Below are 18597 nucleotides of genomic sequence, written 5' to 3' on the forward strand. Positions count from 1 at the left end.
GAAAGTGAAAAGTATGTTGAAGGTTGAATGAACATTGCGGATTCAATTGAAGAATTGAATACACACGTACGTACTCAGTCCCATTTGTTTGAGTCTGCGTTGATTGAAGCTGTGGTGTATACACGTCATTATAGATTTTCCTCCTGCGTGTTGTAATTGATAAATTACTCGAGTTGAGAGTTCAAAGTTCGATGCAGTATTGCATTTGTTGCACCCGCTGAAAAGTTCAGCCTGAAATTCATCAGGGAAACTACTGGCTCTACTTCTCCCAAGAAAAAGTACTCGGGACAAGTATTTTTCAACTGAACTCATCTCAAGTACTCTCAAGCACGAAAATTACTCCAGTAATTACTTCATTACGTACATGATCATTGGCATGCAGTGAAAAAATTTCATTTTCGCCAATTCAATAATTATATAATAATATAATATATTGTATACTAATAATAATATATTAGATGCACCCTTGGAAGGAGATAATGGCAATCAAGATCTTAATTAGCTTCAAGTAATCCTGTACCGAGAGTTTATTTAAATTCATATTTTCATTTATATTTATTTATTTATTTATTACGTAATTTCAAAATTATTTATTCACAGTAGATAATCTGTGCGGCGGGTAATTTTCCATGAGCAAGACCTCAATGAAATTTTCGATGTAGTTTTCTGAATGTCGTCCAGTCCACAACTTCACCCTCAACTTGTGACAAATCTATGTACTTGAAATGGGCTGACCTACTTGTCGTGCAGAACCGGATGAAACAATTCTTCCCAGGCGGAACCTTTCTGCACTGTTTTCACTTGTTCCAGTGAATGTAACGTACAACCGAGGGGATGAAGACGGAGTCGAGTGATAAATGTACGGAGGAAAGTACCTTAGAGAATTCGAGGAAGGATTTCGGAACATATTCTGATTGAATTCCCAATTTTTCTCTTCAAAGAGTGAAAAGACATCAAAATTTTCATTGAAAATTCCCACGAGAATCGCTTCAAAAATTACCGGACTGCACAGTAAACGTGAGACATTGCGATCTCATCCTAAATATTACGGTCTAGTCCAGTAAAATTTCCCAGCTCGGTCACTGAAAAAAGTCATGAACACTCCAGTAAAATTTACCGGAAATGCTATAAAAAAAGGAATGACTAAAAAAAAAAATGAATCGTCCATTATTAAATCCGCTGCTTCCACAAATATTTCAGCCTTTCCCCATTCCATTTTACAACATTAAATAAACTCCAGAGAAAATTGTTGAGTAAAGTCCAGTAAATTTTGCGCTGCGCAGTAAATATTCCGGGTAGCAGTAATTTCTTATAAATTTCGAGTAATTTTTTTATACAAATAATTTTTCGTTGATATTTCCCTCGAGGTAATTAGACGAATTATCCTAAGACGGAAAAAATGCATGAATTATCCTACCTATTGATAAACAATCTAAGTATAATAATTAATCTCTCATGCCTCCATGACTTGGTATTGAAATCTCCGAGAGAATAAATCACGTCAGTGAGTTTATTGGATGACACAAAGAAGATTTTGAAGTCATGCCCTATAAATTAAGGACTGAGGTACGTGTGTCAGTATTTCAAGAATTAATCCAATAAATTGCGTAAGCAGGTGGATGACATTATCTGTGTACACTCGTTATCTTGACCCAGTTGAAGGTTTCAAAAATTATCTCGAGTTATCCGATTGTTTTCAATGTAAAGAAAGCTGAAGCCTTGGCCTATAGTACACGAGCGAGTCTATATTTTTTATCACATTTTCTCTTACGCCGGGGTATCGAAATATTTCCGGGGAAATTCTTCCCGAGGAATATCTCGAGAGAAAAGACCAAAAGACGAATACGAAGATCGATATCATCATCTTGTTCCGTTCCGAGCTTTCGTGCACACTTATTCCACCATTTCGATTCATAAGGAATAAAATTGGTGCATTCAAATATTTATGATTTGGATTCAGTGGAATTTTTTCGAAATAAATCCGTTTTATGGTGAATTTTGAAGATGGTCAATTAAATTCATGTCGTTTCAATATTTTATTGTGAGAGATTGGATAGAATATGGTTATCACCGAATCTGGAACCGAACAGATTGAAAAAGTTTTGTTACATAATTATATTGTAGATCTGGAGTGAATATATTAATATTATAAATAAATCAATTTGACTTGATGAATTTAAAAAAGTTGATTTTTTGTTTTTATCACGATTTCAATATAATAATATTTCAATATTTTTCGAAGAAATTCATCTAATTCTGTTATAATTTTAAATATTTTAATTACACAATTTTGTGAAATCTGTGGACGCAATTTCGGATAGACTAAAATTTATTTTTTCATTTTAACACAAGAAAAACAGGGTCTCAAATGAAAAAACAACATCTGCTGTCGAGTGTCATTATGAGAAGATTTCTCAAGATGACAAACGCAGATTTTCCTTTTTTCACTTCTTATAAGAGTGATAAAAAAACACTAGTGGATTGTCGTACAGAGACAGTGGGTGGTGAATGAAAACGCGAAAACAAACGGTGAAGAAGACAAAAACAGGTGAAAATACGATGGAAGGAGGTGAGAGACAGAGAGTCACTCAAATTTTGTCTCCTAGCATCCAAAAGCATTACAATTTTTCTCCCCTCGGTTGTTTTGTATTCGCGTTTTATTCCCAGATGAATGCGGCTACGTCTCCATTTTCTCTCCAGCAGCTTCCTTTACATTATCGTACCTCGGATTTGCATCACTATGTGTTCAGGAAAAGGGATCGTTGGGTTTTTCAAGGCCCTTGAAACAAGAGTCATTTTTTTTCCCTCACGCATCGTCGAAAACGAGAAGCCTGAGGCTAAATTATCAGTTCCATTTTGGGGATGACACGCGGAATTACTGATAATGTGTCAACAGTCGCGAAATTTTGGTGTAGGATTTTATCAAATTATTCCGCTTTTTTTCGCATTTTTTTGTCCAATTTTATATGAAAAATTAGAATTCAATAGGAATTTTTACGCGATGGCGGCGAATAAAATGTTAAAGTTAAAAAAAAACTAAAAAAATAAATATGAAAAAATTATTTGTCCGTACCAAGTATAAAACTATATAAAAACTACTTTATTCAATATTTAATAATTTTATAATTGAATTATAAAAATTTATGGTTTATTTTTTCTGTTCAAATTCATTTATCATATAAATCATTATTATTATTCCCTAATCAATACCATATCTAATTATCTTCAATTCTACTTTTTATAATTAACAGTACCAAAAGTCCGTGTACAGTATTAATAAAAAATAAAAGGTCTGAAAGAATGACGATTACAAAAAAAATTACAAAAAATTGCAATTACACTAGAGAAAATTATTTTCCGGAATTTTCTCAGGTAAATTTCCCTTAAAATATCATTGGACACTGATGCCAAGTACTTTTTTTTTTGAGTGCACCTCAGTGCAAAAAAAAAAAAACCCTCCAATGTCTCTCAGACTGAAGGAAACGGCATTGAGATTTATTTTAAGACAGGTGTTTCCAACTTCGAGGCTCCATTCGGCGGACGCTTTTATTTCCCTAGATATTTTTTTCTCGCAGTAAAGTCCTTGATAAAGACGAAAGAGAACCTTTGGTAAGTAAAATCGGACTGTTTCGCGGTCTAGACATCGGTCTTACACCCACACCCCCGTCTCCATATTTTTCTTTCGTATGTTTTTTTCTCCTTTCCCGTTGAATCTTCATTATTCTCATCTCTCGTTCCTTTTATTAATTCCTACATCCCCTGTTTGATATACTGACAGTTTTTCCTGTATTTTTTTTTTATTTACACTCGTCGAGGCATCATTTTTTTCTCTCTTTTTGGCCTCATCTCGCAATAATTATAGTCTTGTCGTGGCAGGCATGGATTACGATACTCCAAACAAAGACAAATGCGACAATAAAAATGAGAAAAATGTGCGCAAGACCACAGGCGTATAGTGTGTCGGAATTTTGCGTAATGATGTCGCATCTGCAAAAAGAAAAGAAAAAAAAATCAGAGAGCATTTCCATCGAGGTTTTGGATGAATTAATCGTGCATTCCATGACAACTGGAAGAACTCGAAAGAACAATGATATCAATGACAAAAATATCAAGTATACTTGACTCAGATCAAGTATAAATTATATTTAGTTCAATTAAAAGTTAAAGTATATTCAAATCAAGTCAAGTATGTGTATACTTGATTCGAGCCGGATGTATACTGTACTGAGTCAAGTACGAAGTACGTTTGTATCGGGTGCGACGTGAGTCATGCTTGATTCAAGTCGAGTATAAAGTATACTTGTTCCGGATCAAGTATCAATTGTACTTGATTCGAGACAAGTACAAAGTACACCTGCCTTGAATTAAGTATCGATTACACTTGATTCGATCCGTCAATAAAGTATACTTGATCCAAATCAAATATAAAGTATACTTGATTCAAGTCAAAATATAAAGTATACTTGATCCAAGTCAAAATATAGAGTATACTTGATTCAAGCCAAAATATAAAGTACACCCGATCCAAGCCAGATATAAAGTATACTTGATTCAAGTCAAATATAAAGTATACTTGATTCAAGTCAAATATAAAGTATACTTGATTCAAGTCAAATATAAAGTATACTTGATTCAAGTCAAATATAAAGTACACTTGATCCGAATATATTGCTCGAAATCGATATCTGAAAAATAAAAAAATAAAATTTTTTCGTGTTGCAATTGATAATCAGAGGGGATAAATAGGGGGATAGGAGGGACGTCGATATGTTGGTCGAGCAGACAAGATATCGAACGTGCGCAGGATTGAAACGGCGTGTGTACCTGGGGGTAGGGATGCAGCAGCCTGGAGCCGCCGGGTTGCGACGGGATGCTGTTGCTTTTTACGAGCTGTAAACTCCAAAGTGGGTCAAACGTTTCGCACACGCGCCCCGACAGACACCCGACGATATAACGTTTTGCCCGCAAACCCCAGCCAATGGCATGATTAAAATTATTATCATGCATAATCGTAATCATCCTCGGGCTGTGAAACGTCCGGTGGAAAAATGCCCTCAGTACTCATTCATTCAGCCGTTCATTATGTTTTACTGTTATGTGGAAATAAATATAAATTGTCAATTACGATTGTAATTATATCAATCAACAATTAAGATTTTTGGGGCTGAAGTCTCCGATTTTTTATAAACATTCAGTATTTTTAATTGCAAATTATTGGGGAATCGATAAGACACTCGTTTTTTTAATTCGATTATGAAAATCGAAAATCATTCGAGGAAATTTCTCATTCCCCATTGGACTTATGAAAAGTCATGAAAATTCAGGGAAAGTGATGATTTTCTCGTGATTTTGTTAGTCAATATTCAAGTGCTATTGAAAATTCAATGATGTCGTTAAATTTTAATCTAGATCTCTCTGAAAACTCATGAATTCTCCTGAATTCTACATGAAATTCAAATTTTCATAGCCATCTCACTAACAGCGCATCCAATTCCACAAATTAGATTATCGGGTGCCCGCGAGGAATCGAAATAATTAAGGACAATTAGCAAAATAACTCGGTAATTGGTTTGTTCATAGGCTGAGTGTTGTTATTGTTGTTGACAATGGGGAATTTTCTGGTGAATGAATATTTGTTTTTTAATGGAATTTCAACTATCGGAGTTGTTGAATACTAGAACAGACCTTGAATTTTATGAACACCTCAGTAGGAAACTAGAAACTTTTTGAAGGGCGATATTCATGTTCAAACATCAATATTCCGTGTCAAATCCAATTTATTTTTCAATTACCCTCAATGTCAGATTTAATTCCATGTCCCTGTTTCTGTCACCTCCATCGGTTTTTAATAAATACCAACGCTGAATTCACCCACACTCCAATCAATTCGAATTAAATTTTTTAATGAACACGATTAGGAACAGTTTTAATCCAAGAAAAAAAAACAATTGAACTTTGAATAAAAGTGATTTTAAATAAAACTGAATGGTTTCAAAATTTTTCTATTTTTGCACTAGAAATTAAAAAAAATTTATTGAAAAAAATTATGATAATTTTGTCTTTTTTCGAAAGCTTTTTAGGTGAATGGGTCTCCATTGACATTTTGTATCTTGTGACACTTTTTTTTGCATTTAGTCTATTGCGTAATTCAATCATGAATAATGCTGTTTGCGTCTTTCAATTCGATCAACAATGAGAAATTAATTTATTTAGGGATCTTGTGATGATATGAACGTTTCCAAGAATTTTAATTATCAAAAATTTGAATGACATAAAATTAAAGCGTCCGTTGGTTTTGATTTTTCGAAACCAAAACATGGAATTTCGATAAATCCATTACAGCTGGAAATGGATTATACATTTATGAAACCTGATATCTGAATCACAGTCGTTCAAATTAATTCAAACAAATGAGGGATTTAATTAATGAATCGTGAACTGTAATTAATTGATGGATTAATAAATGGGAAGACTAGCGAATTGATGAATTGGTGATACGAATCATGTTCATGATCAATTTTTCCATCGGCTACCCTAGATTAGGGGCGATTCGATTTTAGATTTCACCGTGAATATATCGAGAGAAAATCTGTCATTGACATGTCCTAGTAAAAATAAATAAAACGACAATACATCATGAATTTACTTCAATCTTTTCACGAATTCACGAAAATAATTGATTGAAGTTAATTAATAATAAGTGAAGTTGTCAATAATCAATAAGTAAAAAAAATTCAATATATCAGATATAATTATTAGAATAAATATATTTTTCATAATTATAATATATTCCAACCGTCGAGACCCGAATAAATCCTCCCGACCCGCAAAATCCGAAATTTCGAATTCTCCGAATCAATACTTCCCATAAACCCTATATTCTATAATATATATACATATATACTACAATACAGATTATATTATCGAGATATATATTAATAGCCTCCCATATACTCCAGCAAGAAACGCATCATATACCCTAAATACCCTAGATTCATCCGAGCACATATACATAACACGCATATACCTATGTACCAAAATATATTACCGACAAAAAATGTCAATGAGTCATATATAATTATCAGCATATATATTGTTTTCCGTACATACGGGATCCCCTTTTTTCTGCGCGATCCCCAATTTGTAACCAAAATATCCGAAAGTTGTGGGATGGCGCTGGGGTGGAGCTATGGGGTTACTGTCGACGCCCTGCCTGCCCGACGCTTCCTGGTTTCCCTATATTGATTTTCCCGTGCTCGGTGTGGTGCTCAAACTCAGGATGGATATACTGGGGCTGTCCCAGAGTCAAAACGAGACCGAGTATATCCCCCCCCACCTCCTGGCGCCCCCTTCTCCCACTGACAACCGCACGTTCCCACTCCTCACTCCTTCCTACTCCTTCCAACTCCTTCCTACTCCTTCCAACTCCTTCCTACTCCTTCCAACTCCTTCCTACTCCATCCAACTCCTTCCTCCTCTTGCCCCCACCTTCCTACTCCTTCTCACACCTTCTCACTCTCTTCACCCCACCCCACCCCAATTCCCTCACTCCCTTCCACTCCTCAATTCTCTCACTCCCTTCCACTCCTCGATTCTCTCCCTCCCGCTCCCTCTCCCACTCCTGAATTCTTCTCACTCCCTCCCGTTCTACTCCTGGATCTCCATCTTTATTTCACTCTGACTCCCCACTCTTCACACAATTTCTTCCCGTAGTAGAGGGAAATGTTGCGCTGGCGCAAGAAACGTACAAGTGGTAGTGGAAATTATACAGGTCGACAGGTTGTGGAAGTGAGACGCAGTCTCATGTCAGGGGTGGGCAACCCTCGGGGGAGGCGTATGGGGATTTTAGGAGTTCACCCACGAATTCGACTGTCCAGGATTCGATAAATGCTCATTTTATTTATTTTTTTTTTTATTTTTTCGAATCCTTTACTTTTCAACCCAGTGACCAAATAAGTGGGGTCAATCCACCCCTACCCCCCTCCCGCTGGTTTTAATACGCTCCTCCGATCTCCTAGTTTTTTTTTTTCTGGGGTTTTGGGGTGGCGGGAGGGAATATCGGAGGAATATTTTGTTGGGAAGTAGGTCGGTGGTGCGAGTGTAATTCTAATTAATTGCTCGGTCAGAGTTTTTGTTTTGGACTGTTTTTTTTTTAGGGTAATGAAATGTCGGGTTGAGGTTGTACACTGGATTATTTATAGAGAATTTTATTTTTGAAGATGTTTTTAAATATTTTATATTTGCATTGGGAAGTTGGAGAAAATAGTAGGGGAATTGTGATCGATATTCAAAAACTAATTTCAAGGAAAAATAAATTAATTCGTGGTATTTATTGCTTTTTTGGTGGAAATTGAAAATCTGATAATTTTTTTAAAACGATTCTTTAATTTCTAAGGAAGAGTAGAATTCAGATGGAAAATCTAATAGAGAATAATTTATTTATAGAACTAATTATTAATTATTGTTAATAGAGAATAATTTATATATAATTTATTTATTATCATAAAAAGGTCTTCCTTGGGCTCTCTGCGGTTGATAATTAATGCAAAAGCCACAAAGAACTTTTTGAAGATGACAATTTGCCGCCCGGTAATTATGGGAAAGCAATTTTAAGTAATGAATGCAATTACTGAATTTTCCTAGATTTTCCACTGGAAAAATCGCTGAAATTTTCTCTTCGTACTCAAATAGTCTGCTTGAGTTTCGTAAAAATAATTTGTACCAAACAATTACCCCAGGACATAACAAAAGGGAATTACGCTTCTTAATAAAGTGGAGATGCTGGCAGACTCTCCAGACGTGTCGGGAATGGGAATATCCCGAAGTAAATTTGTACGTGTCCACCTGAAATTATTTTCTCCACCGCACCTTACGTCTCGTTAGTGCAACCATTCTTTTCAATTGATCAATGTCGGTACAGAGATACTCCACCATCAGTATTTCATTCCATCCTTGGACGGCTGTTATCAAATAGGTCATTGAACCCAAAATGCACGAGGGGAAAAAAAGGAAAATATTGTGCAGCCGATTTTTCCGAGGAATTATTGAGGGGAATGAGAAGGGTGGAAAACTCGATTGGGGGAGCTATCCTTTTTGGAAAGTGGTGTCGAGGGGTCGTGATCACTTTTCGGGGTTATCTTCCCCTATTTTCACGCAGCGCTGCCACAACCATTCCATATTTTTCCCATCGACTCCATTTTTTTTTCTTTTCGTCCTGAAAAGAAAATAAATGAGGGTGAACAAAAAAAAAATATGGCGAGTTCATTAAAGGTATGTCAATAATAATCAGAAGTTTATTATTTGTTCAATTATTTGTTACTGAATAGAGAAGCACCCGTATCGATCAATTACATCATTATCGTAAATTGTTATAAATTATTGCATGGAGAGAGATAATATATTTTCTTGCTGGTGAATTTCATTGGAGTTCTCTCTCTCCTTGTGTGAATTTCCACTTGATGGCTCATAATTCTGGATTTTTTTTTGGCTATAGAGATCTGGGATGCGATCTTGAAGAAAAATTTGCATCAGTGGTTCGTTTTCTTATTGCAGACGAAGTCCTGTGTATTATCCGGACATTGTTTTTTCTCTGGTGACTCGTTTCCTCCGCTCACTGATCCTAAAATAAAAGTCTTTCCACCGGAAGACTCTGGTACATAATCAAAAGATGAAAGAACCCCACATACCGCTGTCGTTGTTTCATAAAAACCCTTCAATGCGCGGAATAAAAATGACTATTGATCAGAAGAAAAAGTACTTTTACCGCAAGTACGCAGAGGCTTCCTTTACATTTCCATCCATATTTCGAAATAAAAGAAAATATATAATAAAAAAATTAATAAATCTCTCCAGCAACAAACGAAATATTGAGAAATACCATTTTAAAAAATAAATCATCGTTTGTTTATTGGAATGACAGGGAAAGGAATGGAACTTGAAAGAGAAATAAATCAGTAACAATTAAGCAATTAATAAATGGTAGAACGCAATTAATTGGAGATTTATCGCAATATTAATTATAGGGAAATTTGATTTTAGGAAAGAATGACTGCGAACGGTAATTCATCACTGGATAATATGCGAACTCTGGAACATTATTTGAGTGACATAATGCGGGCAGGAGCGGCTGACACACCAGAACATCTCAAGGGTGAGTTTTAAATTGAAAAAAAAATTGAATCGGGAAAAAAATTCTATTTATTTTGACATCTATCCGGCATTTCGTCGAGCTTCCGTTCGAAAATCCCTAGTTGCAAAGAAAATTCGATCAGGATATTTCATAATTTATTACAGTATTTTTTATATCAATTTTTACAAAAAGGTTTATTTATTTAATCATATGAGTTTTGTATTTTCTAGCTACTTTGTTATATGTAATTGTGAGGTGAAAAGTAAATAGAATGAATTGTTGGTTTGTTCTTTTTTAATTAGATTTCGCTTTTACGGGAGTGATCATTTATTTATTTATTTATTTAACAAATTGAAATGTTTTCATTTGGCATTTAATTCGGATTTATTCGATGCGTTTAATGATAAATTGCTGGTTGTGAAATCGGAAAATTAATGACTCGATGAAATATTTTGAGATTTTCCGGGCACATTCGACGAATTCACCAGTCAATTTTCCGTGCTATTTTTTCCGCCATGAACGATTTGCCGTCGAAGACGGTGCGTCATGGGTTGTATAAACACGGGTAGTGGGACGTCGTTCGAATAAATCAGAAGTTTATCCCGGGGAGAGATGTCAATAGCATCGTTTTCGACATTCACTATTTCATTCGTCTTTCCTTTTTATTTATTCCGAGCAGTCGAGGGAGCGCCTGTTCACCTACAGGAAAATGGTAATTTTCCATTTTGTGTTTCAACTTGAGGGTAAAAACGTGGTTTTGAGATTTCTCTAATTATTTTCCAAATGCAGATAATCAATTTTCATTTGAATTAACAAGATCAGTTAAAACTGAGATGAGTAATTTATTGTGGGGTTTAAAGGGTCAACAGGTTCAAAAGTTATGGGTCAAAATTGAAGGTCAAAAGTGAAAGCTTTGAAGGATCAAAAGTTATGGGTCAAAATTGAAGGTCAAAAGTAAAAGCTTTGAAGGATCAAAAGTTATGGGTCAAAATTGAAGGTCAAAAGTGAAAGCTTTGAAGGATCAAAAATTATGGGTCAAAATTGAAGGTCAAAAGTAAAAACTTTGAAGGATCAAAAGTTATGGGTCAAAAGTGAAAGGTTCGAAGGATTAAAAGTTGTGGGTCAAAATGGAGGGTAAAAAGTTATACTTAAAAAATAAAAATATAATATAAACATAAAATATTCCAAAAGTAAAAAGATTTGAAGTAACAACATGGCCGATTTTATGAGCGATATTCCCATTTCCGCTCGGCATCATCAAAATCGTTGATAATTATTAACGCAATGGGAGTTTTGAGTCTAGTCTCAAATTTCGCGTTAGAGTAGGAGGAATCGAATAACCACAGTTTAATATACCCTCTCGTAGTTTTCAACTATCAAAAACAACTACTAGCCCTGCAATTTAAAGTTTGTTATGTGTTTTTTCATAATTGAAGTGGTAAATTGAGTGAAATTGTTTCAACAATCGCGTCGTGTTGTCAAATCCTTTATAATCGGTGAGCGGAAAATATTTTAGACATTTTTTTTCTCTCAGTGTTTTCTATTTCTCTGGTGAAAACTTTCGTTCCCCTCTGTGCGTTGACTCTTTCCATGCGAGACATCGTCGAACTCAATCCTGATGTTTCGAATTTTCGTACATCTATATGTCAGATCGTATGTATGGGTGCTTGCTCATAAATCATGTGGAAAAGTTGGAGACGATGTACATTTTTTGATTTGTCGAGAATTTCAGCTGGGGACGCGCAGTCTATTCGATATCGAATTGATTCTCCCTTTTCAACGGTCTAAAAACCGTATGTCATCGTGATAAATTCGACGGGTAATGGTGACTTTCAAATATTTGTAGCAATACTTGAGATGACTCGATGTTGCCATTTGAGCTATCGTAAAAATTTTGTTACGAGGGGTTGAAACAACATTACAAAAAGTGAAGTAGAATTTGATGGAGGCGAATGGGAAGCATTCATATTATCTGTTCAATCAATTTTTCACAGTGAATTCAAGGGTTTAAATATTGTAGGTCAAAGTTGAAGGTCAAATATTGTGGGTCAAAAATTAAAAATTTCGAAGCTATACAATTTCAAAATTAAAGGTCTAATATTGTGGGTAAAAAATTAAAAATTTCGAAGGTTACAATTGAGGGCTAAAATTGTGGGTGAAAAATAAAAGAAAAATGGAAGTTAAAAATTTTGCATTCAATAATCGTGGGTCAAAATTAAATGTCAAAACTGAGAGAAAAATTGAAAGTAAAAAATTTTAGTTTTACCAATCGTGGGTCAAAATTGAAACTAAAAAATGAGAGAAAATTAAAAGTAAAAAATGTGCCACCCAACAATTGTGGGTCAAAATTGAAGGTCAATAATGAGAGAAAAATTGAAAATTGAAAATTTGACACTCAATAATTCTGCGTCAAAGGTGAGCGTTAAAGAATCAATAAATAAGCCTCAAAATTGAGGGTCAAATTGTAGGTCAAAAGTGAGGGAAATTGAAGGTTATAAGACTGAGGGTCAAAAATCGATGACACATTCGGTATCCTAATCATCAAAATTTTTTCACACAATATCAAACTATTAAAAAAAATAAAAATTTAAATCTATAGCTTGATTTTGAAAATTCGAAAGATAGATTTTGGGTGGTGGTGGTGGGGGTGGAAAAACAAAGAGGAGGAAGGGGTGGGGGTCGGTATAATGTACTTACCCAGGAAAATTTGAATTTTTTGTGACATGTCGGTCGATGCCCCCGCGGGAAATGAACCCTTTCGCTATTTTTCCGTCTCCGAAAGCTTCACCCACTCATCGCACGCACTTCACGTGGATGAAAAAAAAAAATGGGGGAAGAGTTGGTTACAGTCTACTCATGCTCTCTGGAGCCGTCTGCGATCCTAGACCCCTCAACCAGGCATTCTCGTGAGCTTCAAGGGCAAGGGTATATCCAACCACTTCTCCGTCACTTATTTGTCATGAAAGGTACGAGACACGGGTTTCGTTGTCACCTGTGGGTGAAACCCCAGGGACTTTTCAATTACATTCGACAGATAGGAAAAAAGACACCTTCATTTTCTCGGGGTGATGGAATTTATTATAGTTTTCACTTTGAAGTGTATTTTTACTTTTTTTCATGCCCACCAATTTATATTTTCTATCCAATATTTCTGGTGAAAATGGTGAGACATTTTTTAGAAATAAAAACAGCTCAATCACTCTTTATAATTTAGCTCCATTTTTTTATCTTCAATTTTTTGTTTATAAGGTCCTGAATAGTTTATTAGTATAACAAATTTTTATGTTAGTCGTTGTAATAAACAAAAATAAATTCTCTGGAATTGTAATCAGTAAATAGAATTTCTCGAGAGATTCTCAATTGCACTTCTCAGTACGTGAAACCATAAAAAAAAAATCAACCTCACGATAGCTAAAAATGGCGACTGTATATCTCCCTAGTAACATCAAAGTGCGAAAAAGAACCACCGAGTGTATTGACGTTGGAATTCTCGTTGAATGGAAATCGATCCTGCCTTGAAGGCGATAGTAAATGGAAAACCGGAAATGTGGAAAGTTCCAGCACTCAGACGACGTCGAAAGTGCCAAAACCCTTTTACTGGAATAATTTTTCATTTTTTACGATCAATTCGTCCTTCAATTTCACTCCATTGTTGTATTTCAGTGTCGAATTCTCTCCGATAAGAGGATGACTGTAATTGTTATAATGATAATTGATAGATACTCCACAATTAAAGCTTCGAATGAACGTATGAGGGCATAACGTACTGATGAATGAGTGAATAAAAGCTGAAAGGGGAAGTTGGGATTTCAACAATGAATGAAGAGATTCCGATGTTTGTGGAGTGAATGGGGTGTCAACTTCCGACTGGCGGATGAAAGACAGAGCGCATCACTTTTGTTAGGAGACTTATTTATTTTTATTCTTGAGTTGTATGTTCATTCATTAATCATAGCCAAGAGTAATGTCTTCATTTGTTATGGAGGATTCACTAAAAAAGTACTTGTAATTCGGACAAATTTCTGCACTTATGAAATTCCGTTCCTTTCCGCTCCTGAAACTGCACTGATAGAAAAATTCCGTTTTTATCAACACCATTTTGATTCTATTGTTAATAATTAATACGAAATTTTGTTGATAACATTTTTTTGTTATCAAAACACTCGATTTTCATTGGCAATTCTTTTGTCTCACGTTTTTTATCTTCGATTTTTTTCTTTTTTGACACCATTTGAGACCTTCAATTTTGACCTCTCATTTTGACCCACAACATTTGAGATCTTTAACTTTGACCTCTCATTTTGACCCACAATATTTGAGACCTTCAATTTTAACCTCTCATTTTGACCCACAACATTTAAGATCTTTAACTTTGACCTCTCATTTTGACCCACACAACATTTGAGACCTTCAATTTTGACCTCTCATTTTGACCCACAATACGTAAGCCGTTCATGTAATATTTTTTCAATCACTCGTAACAAACAAAACAATTCCCCGCAAATTAGTTTTATCGATATCATTTCAGGTTAAAGCCCTGTTATTACCAGTCATTCTCCTATTGTTTGTTTTTCATCTTAAATTTGTCAATTTTTTTTTTTCAACTCGAAAGTGTAATTTTATCAGGGAGTGGTTGAACTAAAAATCGAAGGCTGCCGGTAGTCAAAGGGGTCGAGGTACATAAGAAGCGAACGAACAAGAGGGGCTCGAGCAAGACAGAGATGAAAAGTTCTTTATTCTTACGAACAAAAAGCTCACTCGAGGCATTGTGAGGGGGGCAAGAGCAGAAATTCTATAGCTGAGTGGTGTACTATAGCTACCTCAGAACCGACGCCATCTTGAAGAGTGTCGACACGAATACTCCAGTAGTGGGTCAAGTTACGAATTGCATTACGGTGGAATAGAAAATTTTGTCCCTCATTTTCAATTCATATGAGAAGTGCATTTCAATTGCGGTACAACCGGAAATGTAATGACTTTTCACTATTTCCAACGGGATATATCACGTGAGATTAAAATCATTTTTAATTTGATATTCAGGTGTTCCTGATTTGAGAGGTTATCTCCGATTAAAATCCGTTTGACCCTCAAATATTTGACCCATGTTAATCCTTCATTTTTGTGCGAAAGATTCCGGAAATTTGTCTGAAGAAAATCGGCTCGCATGACTAATCATTCAGTTGAGAATTTCTATTGTGAGGAATCGAGAAATATTATAGAGATATTTCTTAATGTAGAGTTTATAGATTTCTCCAAATTGAGGGTTATAAAAATTGTAAAATAAATGATTTCACCAGTGACGGAATTATACCGAAGGGATTTCCATATTTCTCGCTCATTTATTCATAATCATTCATCTTTCCGAGTCTCATTTACTCCGTATAATCTGTATCTCGTTTATTCAAGCGTGCAAATGCTGGAAAAATGGGGGGAAATTGCCACGGAAAGTGTCCCGCAGGGGTAGACGGGAAGTAGAGTACCAAATTGGATGACAACGGGGTGGCTTCAGCCAATTTTTCCATGAAACTCGCTTCCCGCAAACGCTACCATCCAAATCGATTCTGATAGACACCTGAGGGGACGATATCCATAAATGCCGGCGACATCAAGAAATTCAGTATTCAAAATTTGTTAGTAAAATCAAATGCACAATCTTCCGAAAGATAAAAGTACAGAACACAATATTATCCGAGACATTCGATTGAATCTGGAAATTAATCGAGCCAACCATGCGCCAACATTGAGTCAACACTGTCCCAACCTTAGGGGCAACCCTGCAGCAACCTTACATCAACGTTGACCCAACATTGAGCCAGTCTTGGGTCAAATGTCGAATGGAAAGTGCAAGAATTGATGTAACGGAAGAATAATGAGACGTGCGTCAACTTGATACTGAATATTTTTCTGTGTGGCAAAACTAAAAGAATAGCGAAAGCAGCAAAACATGACGTGGAAAAAGGGAGAGAGAGGAGAATGGGAACGATGATCCCGGGGATAAGGTGACGGACGTATCGACGGTACTTTCGGTGGTGTAGCGGGGCAGCAAAATCTTTGCGAGGATTCTCCGACCCCATATGACCATAAAAGCGACGAGACCCTTCAGAAAAAAAAACAAGAAAGGAAAGAACACTTCGAGGGGTGAGGCATGCGATTTCTCGAGGTTCTCGTATACCAACTCTCGATCTTAGGTAACCGCTGTCCAGTATGACACTGGGATCCCATTTTCTCAGTTACTTTGGCAATCTTTCTTCGTCTATTCCATTTTCTCCAGTCCCTTTTTTTCGCGTAGAGGATACGTCTCACGCTCACCACCTCCAATTATTACTCAACCTCGACGTTTACATGATTTATCAAGTACAAGTAGGACTTGAAATTCGTGTGGTCAAACAATTTCTTTCTTTATTGCTGTAAAAATTGCCTGACTGTCCAGTAAAATTTTGTAGCTTTCGCCTCCGTTCATTTAGTGCGGACATTGGGCCCACGCGATCAACCAATCGTATGCTGTCCGATCAACGAAAACTCCCGAAGGTGGACGGCATTGGCCGAAGTGTGGCATCAGTCCCTAAAAAAGTTATGAGCAGTCCAGTTAAATTTCCACTGCTTCCACCAATATTTCAGTTTCTTACCAGTACATTATGAATCATTGAATGAACATCGGAGAGAATTCAGGATCAGAGTAGTAAATTTTATTGCTCTGCGTAGTACATATTCCGCGAAACTCCAGTTATTTTTTATTCATTTCCCATGACTTTTCTTCTATCCAGTGCATATCCCACATTCACTGGTAAGAGATCAGTAATTCTTCGTGGGTGATTTCTCCTGGTGTACATCAATAAAAAATTCGGCAATCTAGTAAAAAATGTACAGAAGGATTTCAAGAGAAATTCGAAATTTCACGACAATCTCGACGTCGACAAACTGTAATTCCGACGATTCCCAGTGATTTCCGTTGTTTCTTAGGATAATAACCTCTGTACATCTGCAGCCTCTTCCGCTTTTGATGTTGCTTCGTTGGTTCACTTCCAAAGTTTAATTACGTTAATACTCCGTCTCGAAACAGCGGTCAGAGAAGTACATTTGGAATTGTACACAGGGTTGTGCAATGTTTGACCCTTTGCACATCGTGACTACTCTACAGAGAATTATCGGACTCACCAAGGGAACCTGCGGGTGGGGTATTTATCTGTAGATGGCGTTTCTCCATCTAATTATAATTCCAGTTGCATAAATTACCTGGAGGAAAACGACACGCGTAAATGGAACTGCAAAAATTAGGCATCAGAATTCCAAAATTCAAAACGTCAAGTGGCAAATAAATCCCTCGAACATTGAAAGTGTCAAACGTAATTTACGACTTCCCAATTGAAAATTCGGGTTACAATCTTCGAAATTTACGATTACATAATCTACTCAATTGTAATAATTGTAAACGTTACATAATCTACTCAATTGTAATAATTGTAAACGTTTTTCTGGTGTAGTTTCTATATTTTTTTTTTGCAATAAAATATTTTATGCAACTAGGACAAAAAAAATTGGAGTACATACGGCCTTTTGATTTCTGTTGTTCGTCCTCACTTCCACCTCTGGAGTATGAATTTCCAGATGATGCCAGACAGACACTTCACCCTCCCTTCCATATAAAATCTCGTCACTGAAATGACTACGTCAACGATGCAGGTGTCCGTTACGAGGTGGCATATCAGTGAGATCGCGATATTGCAGGGATTACGTGGGGAAGCCTCCGAGGGATAGAGTATCGATCGTTCTTTGATATTCTTTCCACTCCATCCTTCGGATATACTTGACCCCCTGGCGTTTCCCCTTTCGAGTTTATTAGATCCAAACGCCGCTGGAGATATGATAGAGAGAAATCCAGACCGTTCCCTTCCCAATTTCTGGGTATTCAGACGATGGAGGAAAATTCAGGAGGAAAAAACATTCAGGAGTAGAAAACTATTGGGGGAGTCGTATCGAAAACTCTCACTACAAAAAAGCTCTCCGAAGGATTTTTATTTTTGAATTTTCTGAAATTTGAAAATATTTTTTGTGAAATTTTTATTTTTAAAAATCTGTAACTATGTAACTATTATTATGGAACATGGCATTACGGTGTTACTATGCTGATACTGCAACTATTACCGTGGGGCATGGTATGGCATCACTATGTCGACTTTTTAATAGTTACGAGATCGTCTGTCTGTATGATCATTACAGCAAACGAAACATGCGACTACTATAGAACATGGCCATGGCTGCAACTGAAGTCCCTTAATATAGTTAATATTTCGTGATGTTTATATAGATTACAAACAAACCTTCAATGAAATGGAATGATTGACATGTTTCATAGTAATCCCTCCTATGGACCACCATCATAGTAAACAGAACATGCAACTACTATGCAGCGTAACCATTTCCACAATTGAATTCTCTTCGTATAGTTAATATTTCGCAACCTGTTTATA

At 35.9% G+C, this 18597-nt stretch overlaps 1 protein-coding gene across 1 annotated transcript in view; it reads left to right on the forward strand.

Annotated features, from left to right (window-relative positions):
• The window catches only part of orb2, a 110730-nt gene that overhangs the window by 12461 nt on the left and 79672 nt on the right, over positions 1–18597 (forward strand). The window contains exon 2 of the mRNA XM_011300534.1: positions 10039–10150. Within this exon, the coding sequence (XP_011298836.1) occupies positions 10039–10150 (112 nt within the window). The remainder of the gene's footprint in view (positions 1–10038; positions 10151–18597) is intronic.

Source organism: Fopius arisanus, unplaced genomic scaffold (assembly GCF_000806365.1).
Source record: "Fopius arisanus strain USDA-PBARC FA_bdor unplaced genomic scaffold, ASM80636v1 scaffold00018, whole genome shotgun sequence".
In the NCBI taxonomy this organism is placed as follows: domain Eukaryota; kingdom Metazoa; phylum Arthropoda; class Insecta; order Hymenoptera; family Braconidae; genus Fopius; species Fopius arisanus.